At 35.3% G+C, this 20,846-nt stretch overlaps 4 protein-coding genes across 4 annotated transcripts; all 4 read right to left on the minus strand.

Moving 5' to 3' along the window:
- Positions 1 to 14: 14 nt before the first annotated feature.
- LOC141693517 (uncharacterized) lies at positions 15 to 2,704 on the minus strand. Its single transcript, XM_074498649.1, has one exon. The coding sequence runs from the start codon at positions 2,678 to 2,680 to the stop codon at positions 209 to 211; it is 2,472 nt and encodes an 823-aa protein (XP_074354750.1). The 5' UTR covers positions 2,681 to 2,704; the 3' UTR covers positions 15 to 208.
- A 1,457-nt stretch (positions 2,705 to 4,161) lies between these two features.
- Positions 4,162 to 8,132, minus strand: LOC141693539 (uncharacterized). The gene is made up of 2 exons (XM_074498678.1): positions 4,764 to 8,132; positions 4,162 to 4,673 (listed from the first exon to the last, which is right to left on the minus strand). The coding sequence occupies exons 1-2, from the start codon at positions 7,978 to 7,980 to the stop codon at positions 4,336 to 4,338; spliced, it is 3,555 nt and encodes a 1,184-aa protein (XP_074354779.1). The 5' UTR covers positions 7,981 to 8,132; the 3' UTR covers positions 4,162 to 4,335.
- A 1,993-nt stretch (positions 8,133 to 10,125) lies between these two features.
- LOC141691107 (uncharacterized) lies at positions 10,126 to 13,437 on the minus strand. The gene is made up of 2 exons (XM_074495850.1): positions 11,586 to 13,437; positions 10,126 to 11,501 (listed from the first exon to the last, which is right to left on the minus strand). Exons 1-2 carry the CDS (start codon positions 13,435 to 13,437, stop codon positions 10,207 to 10,209), a joined length of 3,147 nt encoding a protein of 1,048 aa, XP_074351951.1. The 3' UTR covers positions 10,126 to 10,206.
- Positions 13,438 to 15,034: 1,597 nt separating this feature from the next.
- On the minus strand, positions 15,035 to 18,253 carry LOC141692481 (uncharacterized). The gene is made up of 2 exons (XM_074497342.1): positions 16,479 to 18,253; positions 15,035 to 16,323 (listed from the first exon to the last, which is right to left on the minus strand). Exons 1-2 carry the CDS (start codon positions 18,190 to 18,192, stop codon positions 15,119 to 15,121), a joined length of 2,919 nt encoding a protein of 972 aa, XP_074353443.1. The 5' UTR covers positions 18,193 to 18,253; the 3' UTR covers positions 15,035 to 15,118.
- Positions 18,254 to 20,846: the final 2,593 nt, after the last annotated feature.

The raw sequence follows: 20,846 nt of genomic DNA on the forward strand, positions 1-20,846 counted from the left end.
GGTAACTTAAAACATAGCTAAATACACAAACTCAGAACTGACAACTCCCGAGAATCTGCAACTAACATACTACACACATAGCAATATAAACCGGGCTGGGTTATTATACAAGAAACTGGCAAATGACAAACATCACTTAACATCCTACAATGAAGATCATCCTAACAAAAGGCTAACTATTGCAGTATTGAGAACCTTTTTACTGGACTTACTTAAAAGCCGCAGACACGCACGGGGACAATCCTTTTGCATCTCCACAAAGAAGTGAGTTTCCCATGAAAAATTCCTCCACTTCTTTCTGGAACAATGGTATAGGGCCAGACAAGTTATTGTAGGAAAAATCAATCATCTGCAAGCTAGACATGTCGGTCGACAGTGAAGGAAAAATTCTACCTGTAAGATGATTATGTGAAAGATTAAAATTTTCCAAAAACTTCGAATTTCCCAAGTTAGAAGGGATGGTCCCTGAAAGGGAATTGCTACTCAGGTCCAAAATACTTTGCAACCGTGTCAAATTGCCAAGTTCAGATGGAATCTCTTTTGAAAAACAATTCTGGCCTAAGTTCAAGCTCAACAAGCTCTCACAATTTCCAAGCTCTTTTGGTATGCTTCCTTTCAGTTTGTTGGTAGACAAATCAAGAAATTGGAGATTCGATAGTTTACCTAAACTCTGAGGGATATTTCCATTCAAACGATTGTTTCTGAAGTTGAGTTTGAGCAAAGAGACAGAATTTCCTAATTCAATTGGAATTTCTCCTGTCAGCTCATTTGAATCTAGCAGCAAAGCTTGCAATTTCTTCAAGTTTCCAAGCTCCGCTGGGACTGCACCAGAAATTTTGTTTCTTGACATCTCTATGTTTGCAAGTTCTTTACATTTTCCCCAGTGGGCTGATAGTTCACCAGTAAATTTATTGCCACTCAGAGATATAAAAACAAGATTTGGATGAAAATCAAATGCTTCCGAAACATTCCCAGAGAACTGGTTATCATCAAGATGGACTCTGTTCAGTTTGGAGCACTTCCTCAGGCACATTGGCAAAGCCCCTGAAAAACTGTTGCTATATACTGAAAGCACTTCAAAAGCAAAGCCACTACACAGTCCTTCTGGCAATGCCCCAGAGAAGCTGTTGTCAGAAAAGCCTATGCCAGACAAGTGGGGACTATTTTTTCCCAAATTCTTTGGAATGCTCCCAGATAAGTTATTGGATGAAAAAATTAGCATCTGTAAATTACTTAAATCAGCAATGGAATCAGGAACCTCTCCATACAATTGGTTATTGTTGAGAGCAAGAGTTTCCAGCAGCGATAACTTTCCAATCTCAGGTGGAATAGCTCCACTAAGATTGTTGTAGAACAAATTTAAGGTTACCAATTTGGTGAGTTTCCCAACTGATTCCGGAATTGAACCTGCTAGATTGTTTCCAGATAGGTCTAGTTCCAGAAGATCTTTCAAATTTCCAATCTCACTAGGAATCGGTCCTGTGAGGTCATTACCATACAGGTACAGGTATGTCAGATTTGTTAGCAGACCAATTTCAGGAGGAATGTTTCCGGTGAAGCTGTTGTGTTGAATCTGCAGTGATGTTAACATGGTCCAGTTGCTAATGAAATGAGGTGAGAGCTCACCGGACAGAAAATTATCCGACAGTCCTAGTTCAGAAATTTGTCTAAGATTTGAAAGGGACAAAGGCAAAGTTCCAGTTAGCATATTGACAGCTAGAGCCAAGAAGGGGAGCCTGGTACACAATCCAAGCTCGGAAGGAATACTAGAGTTCAAATAATTTTCATCAAGATCAAGTGTTTGAAGCTTCCTCAGTTGACCTATGGAAGAAGGAATATTTCCCTCAAATGAATTGTTATACAATTCAAGAAACTGAAGGTTATGTAAACGACCTATACTGTAAGGAATAGACCCCGAGAAGTTATTCCTCCCTAGGCGAAGTTCTTTGAGCTTGGATAGTTTGGATATTTTCTTTGGCAATGAGCCTTGAAATAAATTATCAGTAAGACTGAGAACTTCAAGATTATCCAAATGGGTAAAAACTGATTGAGGTATGTAGCCTGACAACTTATTCTGCGACAAATCAAGAATAGTTAACTTCCTAGAACTGATTACAAAAGATGGAAATTCTAAAGAAAGTTCATTATAATATAAATTGAGGTGTGTCAAAGATGGCATGTCCAAAAATTTGGACCAGTTTGGATCAACCAAATTGTTTGATCCCAAGTCTAGAAATTTTAACTTTTGAAGATGACTAATTTGGTAAGGAATAGTACCATTGAGATAGTTGTCATCGAAGTTAAGGTACTGAAGTTGTATTAGATTTCCAATATCTACAGGTATACTATCTGAAAAGTTGTTGCTGCTGAGGTCCAAGACAGTAAGTTTTGGAAATGAAGAGAAACTGAAGTGAGCTAGTGATCCTGTGAGTTTCTGATTAGAAATGTTGAGCTTCGAAACCCATCCTGCAATATTGCATGTAATGCCATTCCATTTGCAGAGGTTCTTACGATTGTTTAGGGACCAAGAATCGAGTGAAGAAGATGGTGATAAACTGTTCTTCCATTTGACAAGAGCTTCTGCTTCAGATGTTGGTGATGAAATGACATAAAGTGGAAGTATAGGGATGAAAAGAACATGAAATAGGAGAAGAACAAGAGGCTTGTGAGCTATTCCCATTCCTTTATATGTTTGGCTTGTTACTTTGTTTCTGTATTTGTTAAGAGTGCTGGAAGATATCATAAGACTTATAGGAATGTTGTCCCAGAAGCACAGACTTAAACATTCAGTACCATTAAACTGATTATATTTCTTTGACTTCAGATTTACTTGGTCCTTCACACATGTGAATAGGATTATCATATCGCATTTTACCTCAAATATATTATGTAGAGAAGCAACACCAACTATCCATTTAGAAAAATGTAGCCTTCTGAGATCAAAATGTCAACTCAAGACTTTTGACAAAAAAAATTGTCAACTCAAGACTTACAAAAGCATAAATTTGGTTCCATGTTTGTATCTTTCTCAATGTATGAAGAGAGAAACTTAGATTATTGAGCATTCATCGAAATTTTTTCTAAATTTTGCATCAAAAGTAGCTATTTACAAATCAAACATAGTGTTCGTAATATACGCAAAACTTACTCTATTTTAACTGTATTCCAACTGTATTACATTTTCTGGTAGCTATTTTCTCAAATATTTCAAGTAATATACAGGTTTGTAATCATTTATACATTGTCATTTTCATTTTTCCCACTAGCTTAGTTGTGTGTTGTTTTGATCAAGGAAATGGAAGCCAAGTTAGATGTGACAGCATTCAGAATTTTATCAAGTTGAAGATGTGATGAAGTTACAAAATTTCTATTTGTATAATATAAGAACATTCAAGTACTTATGTTGGCACTTATCACACCTAACTAATAACCAACTTCAAAATAACTAATTACAAGATTAATGACTAACAACTATCTGTTACTAACTAATCACATAATAAGATATGAGCAACTTGGGTAAATGGACGTACAAGTTCAATTGCGACTAAATTTGAAGGATATGCTATTGTGATTTTTGTGGAAATGAAATGAACCTACCTCAGTGACTTGTACATCTCTGAAAAAGAACTGAGGCTCGATAAGTTTATAGAATTCTCTGATCTCGAGTTTATTAATTTATAGAGGTTTAACTGTACAATTTCTAAAACTGCAGTTGATAAACTGCGACAAGGCTATAGGTAAGAGGCACGAAATGCAATTCACCTTATATTTTACTACTTAGTGGTTGCTCATAAATTCCTTGTTTCAAAAAGTTTATTTCTTCAATCTCTATCCTTGCATGAAAAGGTTGATGGGATGGAAGGATGTCTGCAGTTGTAGTGTAAACCTTTGGCCTGTTCTTCTGCATTCAGTCTTCTCGTTCTTATGGGTTCGGGTTGATCCTTTCTTGCCAAAGCAGACTACTGGTCCTCTTTTTAAGCATTGTGGAGAAGAATGCTGGTCATTCAGAAAGGATTTTGTTTATTGATCTCCGATGGCACCTATTCATGTTCCAAATTTTTTGATACTGTAAGAAAAATGATTAGCAGGCTTGTCTAGTGTGGTTTTGGAAAATTGTTTAGAGTAATTAACATTGTAAAGACATGGATTGAAAGTTGTTTACAATAAATTTGATGGGAGTTGACATGTAACCTGGCTAGGAAAACTGCGTAATCATTTTATTCATTTTTATCAATGATTATCAAGGCACAAGTGATGCCACTTGATCGTCTTTCACATTTACAAGATTGTGGTGGTAGCTTAAGAATATCATCTACATCTAAAACCTTTGAAATTCTACTTGGATTCATACAACTGAACACTGTTTGGTTCAGTCATGCAAGTCTGAGCTCTTCCTGATAGTTCTTGAGCCACAGAACGCATAGTAGGCCGTGAATCTGGTGTGGAACGTGTACAAGCTAGCGCTGCTCTAACAACAAATTTCACCTCCTCTTCCATACTCTCTGTCGGAGGTGGAAGCCGTTTGTCAAGTAAAGCCTTTGAAGCAAAGTCTTGATCACTGGACAAAGTCGAAAGCAAATCCCCAGGGTGTCTTCCCATCATTACCTCCAATGCTACAATCCCAAAGCTATAAACATCGGATTTAGCAGTGACTAGCATACTTAAGGCAAGTTCTGCACATGGAAAACACATATGTGTGTTAACAATACATGCATTTAGCATTGGTGGATATAACACATAATAACGAGATGAAAGATATGTACCTGGTGCCATGTAGCCATAAGACCCTGCAACACTTGTCCAGTTTGATGATTCAGTACTCAACAACCTTGCAGTGCCAAAATCTGAGAGCCGAGGCTCTAGTTCTGACTCGAGCAAGATATTATTCAGTGATACATCTCTATGCACAATAGGTGGAGAACAATCATGATGCAAGTAAGAAAGTGCATGAGCCAATCCTGTAACAATCCTCACTCTGCTTTCCCAACTTAAATCAACCCCCTTGTCACTATACAACAACTTCCCCAAGCTACCTCTCTCGACAAATTCATATGCTAAGTAAAGGCAATTGTCCCTGGAACAGAATCCGTGGAGTTTGATGATATTACGGTGCCTAACTTCTGTCAAGGTTCGAATCTCATTCTCAAAGCTCCATCGATTTTTTGTTGTAGCATCACTAGAATCTGTTATGTTGAGCCTTTTAACGGCTACAATCTCTCCATTAAACAATTTGGCCTTGTACACAGTTCCAAATCCTCCTTTTCCAATGCAGTACCTTTCATTGAAGTCTTCAGTGGCCTTCACTATATCTCCAAATGTAAACTTTCCTTTTCTTTCCCAAATTAGAGACTCAAATTTCTCTGATGTGATAGTCTCTACATCACTTCTCTTGCTTTTCTTTCGACACATAAAACATCCAACAAAGAAAATAGTCCCAAAAACTAGGAGGCTGACCACTGCAACAACGACCCCGATGATAATTTTTGTACTGGAATTAGATTTTTTGGATGACTTGAAAGAAGTAGACTGACACGGGGACAAGCCATTTGCATCTCCACACAAAAGTGAGTTCCCATTAAAAAAATTCTTAACTTGTTGTTGGAGCAATGGTATAGGCCCAGAAAAGTTATTGTAAGATAAATCAATCAATTGCAAACTTGACATATCAGTAAATAACGAAGGAAAAATTCCACCTGACAGAAGATTATGTGAAAGATTTAAATTCTCCAAAAACTTCAGTTTACCTATGTTAGAAGGGATGTTTCCCGAAAGTGAATTGCTACTTAGGTCCAAATTTATTTGCAACTGACCCAAATTGCCAAGCTCAGATGGAATCTCTTCTGAAAAATCGTTCTGTCTTAAGTTCAAGCTCAACAAGCTCTCACAGTTCCCAAGCTCTTTAGGAATGCTTCCGTTCATTTTATTCGTAGACAAATCAAGTTGGTTGAGCTTTGATAGTTTGCCTACACTCTGGGGAATGTCTCCGGTCAAATGATTATTGCTCAAGTTGAGTTTCAACAACAGGACCAAATTTCCCAATTCAGCTGGAATCTCACCTGTCAACTCATTTGAATCCAGATGCAAAACTTGCAAATTCTTTAAATTTCCAAGCTCAGCAGGGACTGCACCTGAAATTTTGTTTCTCGACATCTCTATGTTTGTAAGACTTTCACATTTTCCCCACTGGGGTGAGAGTTCACCTGTAAACTTATTTCCATTGAGAGTAATGAAAACAAGATTTGGATGAATACCAAATGCTTCTGAAATTTTTCCAGAAAACTCATTCTCATCGAGACGGACTCTACTCAGTTGAGAGCAGTTTCTCAGGCACCTAGGCAAAGGCCCGGAAAAAATGTTTCTATTCACTGACAACCTTTGAAGGGCCAAACCACTACACAATCCTTCTGGCAATTCCCCGGAAAAGCTGTTGTTGGAAAAGCCAATATAAGACAAATCGAGACTCTGTTTCCCGAAGTCCTTTGGAATGCTTCCAGAAAAATTATTGGTAAAAACAGAAAATGTCTGCAACATACTTAATTTAGCAATAGAATCAGGCAACTGTCCATGCAACTGATTGGTGTTGAGATCGAGAATTTCCAGCAATGATAAGTTTCCAATCTCAGGTGGAATGGTTCCGGTAAGATTATTGAAGTGCAAATGTAAGAGTACCAAACTAGAAAGGTTCCCAATTGTTGCAGGAATTGAATCTGCTAGTTGGTTTCCTGACAGGTCTAATTTTAAAAGCTGTTGCAAGTTCCCAATCTCTTTTGGGATTGGTCCTGTGAGATTATTGTCAAACAGATATAGGTAGGTAAGATTTGTCAACATACCAATCTCTGGAGGAATAATACCAACGAAGCTATTGTTTTGAAGCTGCAGTGACGTTAACTCAGTCCAGTTGCTTATGAATTGAGGTAAGAGCTCACCGGACAAAAAATTATTTGATAGTCCTAATTCAGAAATCTTTGTAAGATTTGTTAAGGACAAAGGCAAAGGGCCTGTAAGTGAATTCACAGCTAGTGCCAAGAAGTTTAGCTTGTTGCACATTCCAAGCTCAGGAGGTATACTAGAGTTCAAATAGTTTGAATCGAGATAAAGTTTTTGAAGCTTTGTAAGTTGGCCTATAGAAGAAGGGATGTTTCCACCGAATGAATTGTTATATAACTCAACAACTTGAAGATCACGTAGAAGACCTATACTATCAGGAATAGTCCCTGATAACTTATTTCTTCCAAGATGAAGTTCTTTTAGGTTGGAAAGCTTGGAAATATTTCTTGGCAATGGGCCTTCAAATAAATTATCATTAAGATTTAGGAATTCAAGATTACCCAAATTGGTGAACAATGATTCAGGTATAGAGCCTGTCAACATATTCTGTGACAAATCAAGAAAGGTCAAGTTCCTGGAACTAAATACAAAAGTTGGGAATTCTAAATCAAGGGAATTGTAGTATAAGTTGAGGTGCGTCAGAAATGGCATGTCCAAAAACATAGACCAATTTGCATTAGCCAAGTAGTTTGATCCTAAGTCTAAATGTTGCAATTTTTGAAGATGACTAATTTGGTAAGGAATGGTACCGTTAAGATAGTTGTCGTTGAAGCTCAGGTACTCAAGTTGTGTTAAATTTTCAATCTCTACAGGTATAATATCTGAAAAGAGGTTGCTGCTCATATCCAAGGAAGTGACGTTTGGAAATGAAGAGAAATTAAAGCGAGCAAGTGTGCCATTGAGTTCTTGACCAGAAATGTTGAGCTCCGAAACAGTTCCTGCAGCATTGCAGGTAATGCCAGTCCAGTTACAGAGGTTTCTGAGGTTGCTCAGGGACCAAGAATCGAGAGAAGCCGACGGTAATAAACTGTTCTTCCATTTGACAAGAGCTTCTGCCTCAGTTCTTGGTGATGATGTTATATTTTGTGGAAGTATAGAAATGAAAAGAACATGAAACAGTAGAAGAACAAGAGGTTTGTGAAATATAGCCATTTCTTTATAAGTTTGGTTGCTTACTTGATCATATAGTTCCTTTGTGATTTAGTAACATATAATGGGATCTATAGTAGTTTAATGAATTTAGTCCCACATAAATAGACTCAAACACACAGTTCCACAAAAACTAAGACAAAAGCCAAATTGTATGAGAGATGAAGCAGGGAGGAAAACACAAAATAAGCTGACTTTGACTATTCTTGTTAGCTTAGCTAATTGCCAGAATGACCATTGCATTATTTTGGCATAACATATAAAAAGGGTTAGGTTAGAGATGAGTAAGGTTCTTCAAGATATTCAGTCCTCACATGTGAATAGGGACCAGATTTTTCTATCCACTTGACAATTATAATTTTTTTTCCAGGAAATTTTTAGAGTTGAATATAGGAGAGATCATTCATTCATAAAGTTGAATATAGCTTCCTAGATAAAATGTCAACAAAAAACTTTTCTTTATAGCTCCTCTAGATCAGCATGTGAAGCCAAAACTTTCACCAACATATATATTCCTTATAATTTTTATGCAACTAATATTCTGAATATGGTTAAAGATTCAAGACTATTTAAATTCAGACAAATAATTATACAGACTACTCACATCAATATGCTCGGCAAGATCAAATCTTTCTCAAAATTGCAGATTTAGCAGTCAGATATGATTTACGAATTCGGTGACTTCAAAAAAAGGATCAAATTCGATAAATGGTTTAATATTTCAGACTCGAGAGAGGAATAGCATAAAGCCAATCAATATACAACTTTTTAGAATATGAAAATAAACTAAATCATGGAGCACGTATTTGAAAATTACCCAAACCTGACATCAGTGTAGCTATTATATTAACTTGATCACTTTCATTTTCGCACTGACTTTGTTTTGTATTAAGTCAACTGAAAAAATGGTTCAGTAAGATGTGACAATATTTAGAATCTAACCAAGTTGAAGATGCGATAGAGACTTGTACATATTTAAAATATATTAAGTACTCCTAATGATCTCGGATGTTACCTAACCTTAATTAGCAACCTTTAATTACAAGTGTGACTTGTAAGTTGTAAGCACAACTGAACTAGGTGGTTAACAAGGGATACACAACTCTTCCAAAACATTTCAAAGATCATCAGAATTCACTGAATGGATCATATCGCGTACTTGACTAGTCGTCTTAATCCTGATCTCTTGCGTCTCTATTCTCCATTTGAGCTACTAAATGTAGTCTGCAAAATTTGAATAACATTAAATGACCAATTGTTTTAAGGAAGGACCGGTTGTATTTAGCTTGAATAATTTAGATTTGCAGTTTCCTCTGCCCATTTGTCAAATATGCATTTTACCCCACAATTGGCCTAATTTCAAATTTTCTTGTAGAATATAAAGATCATTCGTTTATGAGATTGAAGAGTCAACACAAAATACATCCTTATGTATAGCTCTTAGATTCTATCATCCAGTTATCAAAGTTAAGACTTTTACAAATCCTAATTTCCTTCCATATTTATATCACTGTTTAAATGTGAAAATGGAGCCTTGATTTTTTGTTACTCTTTTGATAATTTCTCAATTTGACACATATTATTGTATACAAAAATTTTGTGAACATTATTAATTAAGGGACACCTAATGCATCGAGTTTTGATGAGATTAATATTTCTAATATTCAAGAGAACTGCAGGAATTTTAGTGTTACGATATAAAACGCAAAAACTTCAATCTAACAAGGGACAGGGTATCTGATTTCTCAAGTTATATTCTGTTTCTACAGATGACAATCTGATCTCCTGTATTTACACATTTTTTTATTAACATTTCTTGTATCTTCCATGTCAAATTATATGACTAAAATATCGACATAAATAAATCATGCTATGCGTGACTTAATCTCTTAGTACGAGAACAGAACATAAGTTATCTCCTAGGCTACTCGTACATTATCTTCAAACTTTTCAATAGCTTAAGTTGTGTTTTGCGTTGTAGTCTGACTACAAGTGACAGGCTAAATGAATACATGTATTAACAGATTCTCACATATACTGTCAGTGTGACTCAAGTGACAGGCTATTTGAGTTTATAAACAAAATCCCACCTGTTGGTCCTTGTTTTTCTACACGACAAACTATTAGATATTATGAAAAGTTTATGCATTACAAAAATTGTGATTTACATGACAGACTACAGGACACACATGGCCATAGGACTTAAAACTTGCCCACAGGATTGACAGACTACATATAATGAGAATTATGTGAACTAGAAGTATTGTAACTTGACAAACCTCTTCTGTGCTTCGTGGATCTTCTTATAAACTTTTCCTGAGCCCTTTCAATGAATCTCACAAACCGCCAAGGCTTACCAGTTTTGAAAACAATATATCCTGTTGACAATCCACACACCAATCCACATCCATAACCTATTAGGATCATCTCCCAGTCGAACCAATTGTCATCACCGTCACCATTATAATGATTATCATCTTCAGCTTCTCGTATTGATGACTCATCGTTTCTGCATTTCCTTGTCAAAGGAACTCCACATAAGGCCAAGTTATCTAGGTATGAATCATTGCTGAAAGTGTCAAATTGCCTTGCATGTGGAATTTCACCAAAAAGATTGTTTTCTGACAGATTCAAGGCTGAAAGAAAAGTCAAACTAGTCAATTCCCTTGGTATTGTACCTGTCAATTGGTTTGAGGAGAGATCTAAAGATTCTAGAAGGCCTAAATCTCCCAGCAAGAAAGGGATATTTCCTGTAAGGCTGTTATGAGATAAGTTGAGCACCCTGAGTGATTTAAGTTCTCCAATGACCTCTGAAACTTCTCCACTAAAATTGTTGCTTGATAAATCTATACTTGTGTAAATATTTAGAATTCTTTTCACTTCTAACTCATTTCCTTTGATAATTAATGAAACAGAAGCTTCATAATATGAACCCCTGTTAATTGCAGTCAGATCAACAAGTGTATTTGAATTAAACATTGATTTGAAGTTGCCGAAAAAATTAATTGGCAGGTTGCCCCTGAGTTGATTGTGAGAGAGATCCATGATCCGCAACTTGGGGAATGTAAGTTCTGTCTTGCTAACACTTAACTCACCATAAATTCTATTTGATCGCAAAATAAGAATTTGTAGCTTTGGGAGAGAAACTAGCCATGAAGGAAATGTGTCACTCATTTTGTTGTTTCCAAAATCAAGAATCTTTAAACGCTTGCATTTGGCCAATGCTAGGGGTATCGACCCTTCAAAGCCATTGCTGTTCATGTTAAAAATCGTCAGTTGGCAGCTACTGGTGAAGGTTGGTGCTATTGTCCCGTTGAATTGATTCCTATGAAGATCCATTACTGAGAGATTATTGTTAAGAACTCCCAAACATATTGGAAATGGACCACTTAAGCTGTTACTTGACAAATCCAGAATCTCAAGTGATTTTGCTTCGCAAAGTGTTGCAGGAATCCCTCCTGTTAATTGTAAAAGAACTTGGATAGTCAAAACAAAATACTGGTACTGAAGTGCAAGAACAGTTACTAGAAAAAAAATGCAAGGAGAGGTGTACATTTCCATAAGGAGAGTGAAATTTTAATATTTTCCTTAGTGGGATGGGACTGCACCTGAAATTTTGTTTCTCGACATCTCTAAGTTTGTAAGACTTTCACATTTTCCCCACTGGGGTGAGAGTTCACCTGTAAACTTATTGTCGTTGAGAGAAATAAAAACAAGATTTGGATGAAATCCAAATGCTTCTGAAATTTTTCCGGAAAACTCATTCTCATCGAGACGGACTCTACTCAGTTGGGAGCAGTTTCTCAGGCACATGGGCAAAGACCCAGAAAAATTGTTTCTATTCACTGACAACCTTTGAAGGGCTAAACCACTACACAATCCTTCAGGCAATGCCCCAGAAAAGCTGTTGTTGGAAAAGCTAACATAAGACAAATTGGGACTCTTTCTCCCCAAGTCCTTTGGAATGCTGCCAGAAAAATTATTGGTAAAAACAGAAAGTGTCTGCAACTTGCCTAATTCAGCAATGGAATCAGGAACTTGTCCATGCAACTGATTAGTGTTGAGATCAAGAATTTCCAGCAATGATAAGTTTCCAAACTCAGGTGGAATGGTTCCAGTAAGATTATTGAAGTGCAAATGTAAGAGTACCAAATTGGAAAGGTTTCCAATTGTTGCTGGAATTGAATCTGCTAGTTGGTTTCCTGACAAGTCTAATTTTAAAAGCTGTTTCAAGTTCCCAATCTCTTTGGGGATTGGTCCTGTGAGATTATTGTCAAACAGATAGAGGTAGGTAAGGTTTGACAACATACCAATCTCTGGAGGAATAATACCAATAAAGCTATTGTTTTGAAGCTGCAGTGACGTTAACTCAGTCCAGTTGCTGATGAATTGAGGTAAGAGCTCACCGGACAGAAAATTATCTGACAGTCCTAATTCAAAAATCTGTGTAAGATTTGCTAAGGATAAAGGCAAAGGGCCAGTAAGTGAATTCATGGCTAGTCCCAAGAAGTTTAGCTTGTTGCATAATCCAAGCTCAGGAGGGACACTAGAGTTCAAATAGTTTAAATCGAGATAAAGTGTTTGAAGCTCTGTAAGTTGACCTATAGAAGAAGGGATATTTCCTCCGAATGAATTGCTATACAACTCAATCACTTGAAGACCTCGTAGAAGACCTATACTATCAGGAATAGACCCTGATAACTTATTCCTGCCCAAGTGAAGTTCTTTCAGCTTGGAAAGCTTGGAAACATTTATTGGAAACGGGCCTTCAAATAAATTATCATTCAAATTGAGGAATTCAAGATTAACCAAATTGGTGAACAGTGATTCAGGTATAGAGCCTGTCAACATATTCTGTGACAAATCAAGAAAGGTTAAGTTCCTGGAACTAAACACAAAAGTTGGGAATTCTAAATCAAGGGAATTGTAGTATAAGTTGAGGTATGTCAGAAATGGCAAGTCCAAAAACATGTACCAGTTTGCATTAGCCAAGTAGTTCGATCCCAAGTCTAAGTGTTGCAACTTTTGAAGATGACTAATTTGGTAAGGAATGGTACCGTCAAGATAGTTGTCATTGAAGCTCAGGTACTCAAGTTGTGCTAAATTTTCAATCTCTACCGGTATAATATTTGAAAAGAGGTTGCTGCTCATATCCAAGGAAGTGAGGTTTGGAAATGAAGAGAAATTGAAGTGAGCAAGTGTTCCATTGAGTTTTTGACCGGAGATGTTGAGCTCCGAAATTGTTCCTGCAGTATTGCAGGTAATGCCAGTCCAGTTGCAATAATTTCTTAGGTTGTTTAGGGACCAGGAACTGAGAGAAGCAGATGGTAACAAACTGTACTTCCATTTGACAAGAGCTTCTGCCTCAGTTCTTGGTGATGATGTTATATTTAGAGGAAGTATAGTTATGAAAAGAACATAAAATAGCACAAGAACAAGAGGTTTCTGAAATATAGCCATTTCTTTATATGCTAGGTTGTTTATTTGATCATATAGTTCCTTTGTGATCTGATAACATATAATGGGATATATATGGCAGTTAAATGAATTTAGTCCCACATGAATAGACTCAGACACACAGTTTCAAAAAAACAAAGATAAAAAACAAATTGCTTGACTCACAAATACAAATACAAATATGCTGACTATAAGTATTCTTTTTGGCTAATACAAATACAAATATGCTGACTATAAGTATTCTTTTAAATACCTGCACACACATTTGCCTTCACTAACAGTAGAACCTTCGATTATGCTGGACGAGTGATATCCGTTAAGCTAAGCCTTACAAATATCTTCAGTTTTATTAAAGCACGATTGATATTATTAAAATTCAAGAAAATCACAATAATTTTTACAAATATCTTCAATTTTTTTATTAATCCACGATTGTTATTATTAAAATTCAAGAAAATCACAATAATTTTACAGAATCTTACAAAAAACTCGAAATCTTCAATTTTCTCAGGGAAGGATTATCTGCTTTATCAAGTTTCATTCTCTGTCTATAGATGAACAATCTGATTCACTGCAAGTCACAGTTTTAAACATTTGCCAGAAACAATCACTTCATTTCTAGGTTTTGCATATATGTTTTTTCACATTTCTCCTTGTCGAATTATATGACAGAATCAACCGCTTATTATAATTGTTGGAAGATGTGTTTAGGACCGCTAACATGGAATATTAATCTGTTACGTGTGAATCCCTAATTATATGCTTTCTTTTATTTTGTTGTGTTTGAATAAAGTCTGAGATCAAGGCTGAGAACATGGTCTGATATTAACACAATTATGTAGTTTGCTACTCCCTCCGTCCCTAAAAATGTTTTGTGTTGGACACGTTTGTTAATTATTAATATCTTTAATTTCGTATTAGTATTAAATATAAAATCTTTATTGTATTAAAGTACTCATAAATACGAATCCAACAAAATTATTCATGACTATATTTAATCTTATAGATTAGACGTAAATTAGTAGTCAATCGCTTATCATGAACAGTAAAAAAGTCAAAATGAGAAACACATTTTGAAAATGAGGGAGTATTCAAATATTTCAACCTGTCAAGCCTCTGTATTCAAAAGAGACTATTTTGAATCAGCAAGACCTGTTTTCTATTGCAATACTATCAAATTAACTGCATTCTTAAATTCATATAACCAACAATAATAGTCATAATGCGGGAGTAGTTTTTGTTAGAAAAATTGGATTTTTAGATCATAGTTTTATTATGATCTTAATGATAATCCTAGATGTATGATTTTAATAATTTTTCTTAATGAAATTAATAGAGAATTATAGTTAAACTTAGTGGCTTGAAAGAGTTTGAAAAAAGAGAATGAGTTTTGTCTCACATTGAAAATAAATAAAGGGGTATTGGCTTTATATAGTATCACACACAAGGGTAGTGCACAACTACCCTATAAAATTCAATATAAAATTGCTTCTATATTGCTGTGATAGTTAGTATAATTTTTAACATTTTTTTCTTGAAGAATCCTCTAACGATTGATAAATATTTGGAGTACGTATACTGGGGGTACTTTGCTTTGATATTTCATATGCAATAGTTACACTAATAGTTGACCGAAAAAGAGTGACTTTATTATTACACCACAAATTATTAGCATAACATATTATCAGAATCTTTGTACACTAGAAGAGTGTGATTCAGATTTCCTTGTGTATCTTGCAATCAACTGCTGCTGAGCTCCCTCGATGAATATCACAATCCGACTAGGCTTTCCGGTTTTAAAAACAATGTATCCAATGGACAATCCGCAAACCAATCCACATGCATATCCCAGTACGATAATTTTCCAGTTGAACCAATCTTCTTCTTCTTCTTCAACGTCGTCATCATCATCGACTTGTATTGGGGGAAGCTCATCATTTTTACATTTTTTCGTCAGAGGAAAACCACACAAGGCTAAATTACCAAGAAACGAATCGTTATGGAAAGTGTTGAATTGGCTTCCACGTGGAATGGGACCAGAAAGATTGTTGTCCGAAAGGTTCAAGGTTGCTAGAAATGTCAAATTAGACAATTGCCGAGGAATTCTACCTGTCAAGTGGTTTGAAGATAAATCCAAAACTTCAAGAAGACTCAAGTTTCCCAGCAAGGATGGAATACTTCCCGTAAGGCTGTTATGCGATAGGTTGAGCATCCGGAAAGATTTTAGTTCTCCAATGTCCTCTGGAATTTCTCCAATAAACTTGTTGCTTGATAAATCTATACTTGTGTAAATATTGAGAATTTTTCTCACTTCAAACACATTTCCTTTGACAACTAACGAAACAGATGCATCGTAATATGAACCTCTGTTCCTTGTATTTATATCAACGAGTTCATCTACATTCGTCATAGCTTCAAAATTTCTGAAAAGCTTGATTGGCAGGTTGCCACTGAATTGATTGCGAGAGAGATCCATCACCCGGAACTTGGGGAATGAATGTTCTATCTTGCCAACACTTAACTTACCATGAAGTCTATTTGATCGCAGGACAAGAATTTGTAGATCTGGAAGAGTTACTAGCCATGGTGGAAACGTGTCACTTATTTTGTTATTTCCAAGATCAAGGATCTGTAACTGCTTACATTTGGCCAAGGCTTGGGGTATCGACCCTTCAAATTCATTGCCATTTATGTTAAAAGTTGTCAACCGACAGTTCTTTGTGAAGGTTGGGGCTATTGTCCCTCGAAACTGATTCCCTTGAAGATCCATTATAGAGAGATTAATATTTAGATCTCCCAAACAGTGTGGAAATGCACCGCTTAAGCTGTTATTTGACAAATCAAGAATCTTAAGATGTCTCGCTTTGCAAAGTGTTAGGGGAATTTCTCCTGTCAAATATAAAAGAGCTTCCATTAATACGTCAAAATCAAATTACTGGTATTAAAGTGCAAATGCATATGCTGGACATAAATGTAAGGCAAGGTCTACATTTCCATAAAGAGAGTAAGATTTTAATATTTTTCACATCGGGTTTAGAGTTCACCTGTGAAGTTATTGCCACTCAGAGAAATTATATCAAGATTCGGATGCAAACCAAATGCTTCAGAAAGATTTCCAGAGAACTGATTCCCCTTGAGACTGACTACGACTAGTTTAGAGCATTTTTTCAGGCACTTTGGCAGAGATCCTGAAAAGTTGTTACCACTTGCTGCAAACCTTTCAAGAAGCAAACCACTACAAAATCCTTCTGGCACTGCCCCAGAGAAGCTGTTATCAGACAATGCAACTTCGGACAAAAAGGGCATATATTTTCCCAAGTCCTTCGGGATGCTGCCAGAAAAGTTATTGGAATGAAGAAAAAGCATCTGCACGTTACTTAAATCACAAATTGTAGTAGGAAGCTCTCCATAGAATTTGTTATTGTCGAGATGAACAATTCCTAGCTGTGCTAGATTTCCAATCTCAGTTGGCAATGTTCCACTAAGATTATTAAAGTTCAAATGTAAGAGTGTCAAATTGGTAAGATTCCCAATTGTTGCTGGAATTGAACCTGTTAGATTATTTCTTGACAGGTCTAGTGCTGAAAGCTGTATCAAGTTCCCAATTTGTTTCGGAATTTGTCCTGTGAGATTATTGTCATGCACAATGAGGTCCGTAAGCTTGGTTAACATACCAATTTCGGGAGGAATAATCCCGTTGAAGGTATTGTTTTGAAGCTGCAGTGATGTCAACTCAGCCCAGTTGCTAAAGAAATGTGGTGAGAGCTGACCGGACAGAAAATTATTCGATAGGCCTAGTTCAGATATCTGTGTGAGATTTGAAAATGACAAAGGCAAAGGACCTGTAAGCAAATTTGCATCTAGATGAAAAAAGGTGAGATTGGTGCACAATCCTATCTCAGGAGGAATACTAGAGTTTAATAGATTATCGCTGAGATCAAGTGTTTGAAGCTCCCTAAGCTGACCTAAACTATTAGGAATAGACCCCGATAACTTATTAATTCCCAGGTGAAGTTCGTTTAGCTTGGAAAGCTTGGAAACATTTCTTGGTATTGGCCCTCCAAATAAATTGTCATTGAGATTGAGGATCTCAAGATTAAGCAAATAGGTAAACACCGATTCAGGTATTGAGCCTGTCAACTTATTCATTGACAAATCAAGAAAAGTTAACATCCTGCAACTAAATACAAAAGATGGGAATTCTGAAGCAAGTTTATTATTGTATAAGTTGAGGTATGTCAAGTATGGCATGTCTAAAAACATGGACCAATTTGGATTTACCAAGTAGTTAAATCCCAAGTCTAAATGTTGTAACTTCTTAAGATGACTAATTTGGTAAGGAATAGTACCATCTATATAGTTGCCGCTGATACTCAAGTACTCGAGTTGTGTTAGATTTCCGATCTCTACTGGTATGCTATCTGACAGCAGGTTGCTGCTCAAGTCCAAGAAAGTGAGGTTTGGAAATGAAGAGAAATTGAAATGAGCAAGTGTACCTTCTAGTCCTTGATCGAGAATGTTGAGCTCCGAAACTGTTCCTGCAGTATTGCAGGTAATGCCAGTCCAGGTACAAAAATTTCTGAGATTTTTTAGGGACCAAGAATCGAGTGAAGCAGATGGTAACAAACTTTTCTTCCATTTGACAAGAGCTTCTGCTTGAGTTCTTGGTGACAAAGCAGAGGTTATACTTACTGAAAGTACAGAGATGAAAAAAACATGAAGTAGCAAAAGAACAAGAGGGTTGTGAAATTTTCCCATTCCTTTATATGTTTGGCTTGTTATTTTGTTTGATTTTTTTTTTCTGAGAAGCTAGTAGCATATCATGGATTTATAGCAATGTACCTAATGTTGTCCTACAATATAAATTCAGGCTTTGATTTTTATTTAATTTTGACTTAATTGTTGGCCCTCACAAGTGAATATTGAGAGCAATCTTTGTGTCCACTTGACAACTATCAATAATTCAGTATGCAGATAATGAGAGATCAACCAATCATACGGGGCCTGTTTGGCAATATACTTATAAGTCACTTATGGCTTATAAGCCCGTAACAGCTTATCGACGAGTGTTTGTCGACCCAACTTATAAACAGAATTTACTGTTTATAAGCTCATGAGTTGAAAGACGTACTTTTTTCCAACTTATTTTCATTTTTTCACTTTTTTCTAAAGTTTTGATTTTAAAATATAAATTTTTAAATATTTTCTAATTTAAGATTCATGAACTAAGATAATTGTATTTAATAATTATTTATTTTAATTTATTTAAGTAAAAAAACTTCTGACTTATAAGTAAATTTATCCAAACACTTACAGAACTTATAAGTATTTTTCAACTTATCACTTATTTCGCACTTAATCATTTTAAGTCATAAGTTACTTATTTTAAGATTTTCCAAACGGGCACATAGTATAACATGAATATAGTTTTTTCACATCAAAATCTAACATTAAAATTCTGCTTTATAGCTTCTTATGCCAGGATGTGAAGCAAAGTCTCTTACAAAAATTAGTTTTCTTTAAATAAATTTCTTAAATTATGAAGGGAAAAAAAAAGGAAACTTGATAAGATTCCAAAATTTGTTGTCAATGTAGCAATGTTTTATGTATCAAAAATCCAATGTAGATATTCGGTTTTGAAAGTTTTTTTTAAAAGAATTGTGTTCGATTCACTTGTCATGATTGTTTGTGTTGTGTAATGGAACGTCAATGGATTGACATTTTTTATAATTAAACACACTCAGACATTCATACAATTTTTGTCAAAGTTTCAAATTCTTGACATCCAGTAAAGGGAGCGAGAGAGTTGACATTAGTTAATGCAATCAACGTTTGTTATTCTAGTGTCACTGCGGACTCTGATTGCATGCAGATTTTTGATAAGTAAAATGAATTCAGAGCCAACATTCCTCTGTGACTGCAGTAGTCCTTGCAGATATTAGAACTTCAAATTACTTATATACCCTGATTTAACAAATGTAGTATATTTGACCAAGTTAACATGAAGAGACTAACATAATTAAACAAGTATTAACTCTTTAAACAGACTACTATAGTATGAAAGAATAAGTGATTTTAATTGAATAATTCTTTCCTAATTAATTTTATGCGCGTCTTCATCCATTCATTTCAACGATCAAGCTTGTGTCCTGCAGCTGCATATAATTCTAATTTCATTTATGATACTGAAAAGTCAGCAGAAAAATCTGTTTTATAGTAGCTCATACATTCTTCTTTTCATTTCTTTTTTTCATATTTGCTGCTGTCAAACTTAAAGACTTTTAATAATATTCATTTTCTTTGATGCAGATATCTTCCTCGATACATAAAAAATGAAAGATGATTTTTTAATCACCCATTTTAAAGAACTTAAACTTGAAGGAATGAATTTATCTATTATTCTTATTAACATTTATTCATTTATTCATTTATTGTATCTATTATTTCATTAAGAGCTAAATGCTTGCAAGTGTATTTATTTTTTCTTTAATTCTTAGAGTAATACCTTACTAAAATATTATGCATATTTAAAAATGTTAATTATATTATTAATTTCCCAGTCTACCCTTAACCATTGCATAAGGACGCAGAGGATAGTATTAGTGAATATGTACAATGTAAGAAGTTCGGATATGATTAGACTGAGATTGAAGACAAATGAGTAAGAAACTGTATTGTGATGCAATACTAGACATATATATAATATAGGTTCACGTCCCTGACAATCATGTGTTAGGGAACGTTTATTCAACACAGTGTTTCTTGGTGGTTATATCAACGATCCAACAACCATGATTTTAAAAAAAAAATTCCCCTGTCCGCGCTTATTTTCCACAGAACGAAGGTCTTCCGCGTATATTATGTGCGGAAGGGCTATCACTTCCGCGGATAATAAGCGCGGAAAGACTGTACTTGCAGTTTAAAACCCTAGAACGGTCATACTTTTTTTTGTTCAACTTTTATCAAATTGGAGAACAAATTTGGGGGATTTATTGCTTCTGTTCATCCTTACTCACTACTTTCCATTTGGTAAGCTAAATTTCTTACTTTTTTCTTGTTTTAATTATGGATAAAATGTTTGCTAGGTTTGAAGGTAGAAAAGTTTTGAAAAGAAGTGATAAAGTGATTAATAATGTTGTAAATAGTGAAGTTGTTGATCTTAGTGCTAGTTGCTTGCGTAATGATAACGTAGATTATGTGAATCTTGTTGATGATTGTGATCAAAATATTTTTGTTAGTGAACATAGATATGAAAATGAAGATTTGCATGAAAATAGTGAGTTTATGCATGATAGTAGTGAGACAAGGGATAAGAGTGTTGTTGAAGACGAAGATATTGTAATTCCTTTCTTGAGTCAAAATTTCCCTAATTTAGTAGTCGCCGAAAATGTAATTAGGGCTTACGTTTTGAA

Source organism: Apium graveolens, chromosome 10, assembly GCF_009905375.1.
Source record: "Apium graveolens cultivar Ventura chromosome 10, ASM990537v1, whole genome shotgun sequence".
Classification (NCBI taxonomy): Eukaryota; Viridiplantae; Streptophyta; class Magnoliopsida; order Apiales; family Apiaceae; genus Apium; species Apium graveolens.

Bases quoted from the DNA above. Each gene is read 5' to 3' on its own strand.
- LOC141693517 (XM_074498649.1), bottom strand. From the start codon at position 2,680: ATGGGAATAGCTCACAAGCCTCTTGTTCTTCTCCTATTTCATGTTCTT.
- LOC141693539 (XM_074498678.1), bottom strand. From the start codon at position 7,980: ATGGCTATATTTCACAAACCTCTTGTTCTTCTACTGTTTCATGTTCTT. The intron at 4,674-4,763 runs GTACATATCTTT...TTCCATGTGCAG, and splicing joins TTATGGCTACATGGCACCAG to AACTTGCCTTAAGTATGCTA.
- LOC141691107 (XM_074495850.1), bottom strand. From the start codon at position 13,437: ATGGCTATATTTCAGAAACCTCTTGTTCTTGTGCTATTTTATGTTCTT. The intron at 11,502-11,585 runs GTGCAGTCCCAT...TTTTTTTTCTAG, and splicing joins GTCGAGAAACAAAATTTCAG to TAACTGTTCTTGCACTTCAG.
- LOC141692481 (XM_074497342.1), bottom strand. From the start codon at position 18,192: ATGGGAAAATTTCACAACCCTCTTGTTCTTTTGCTACTTCATGTTTTT. The intron at 16,324-16,478 runs GTGAACTCTAAA...TATATTTGACAG, and splicing joins GAGTGGCAATAACTTCACAG to GAGAAATTCCCCTAACACTT.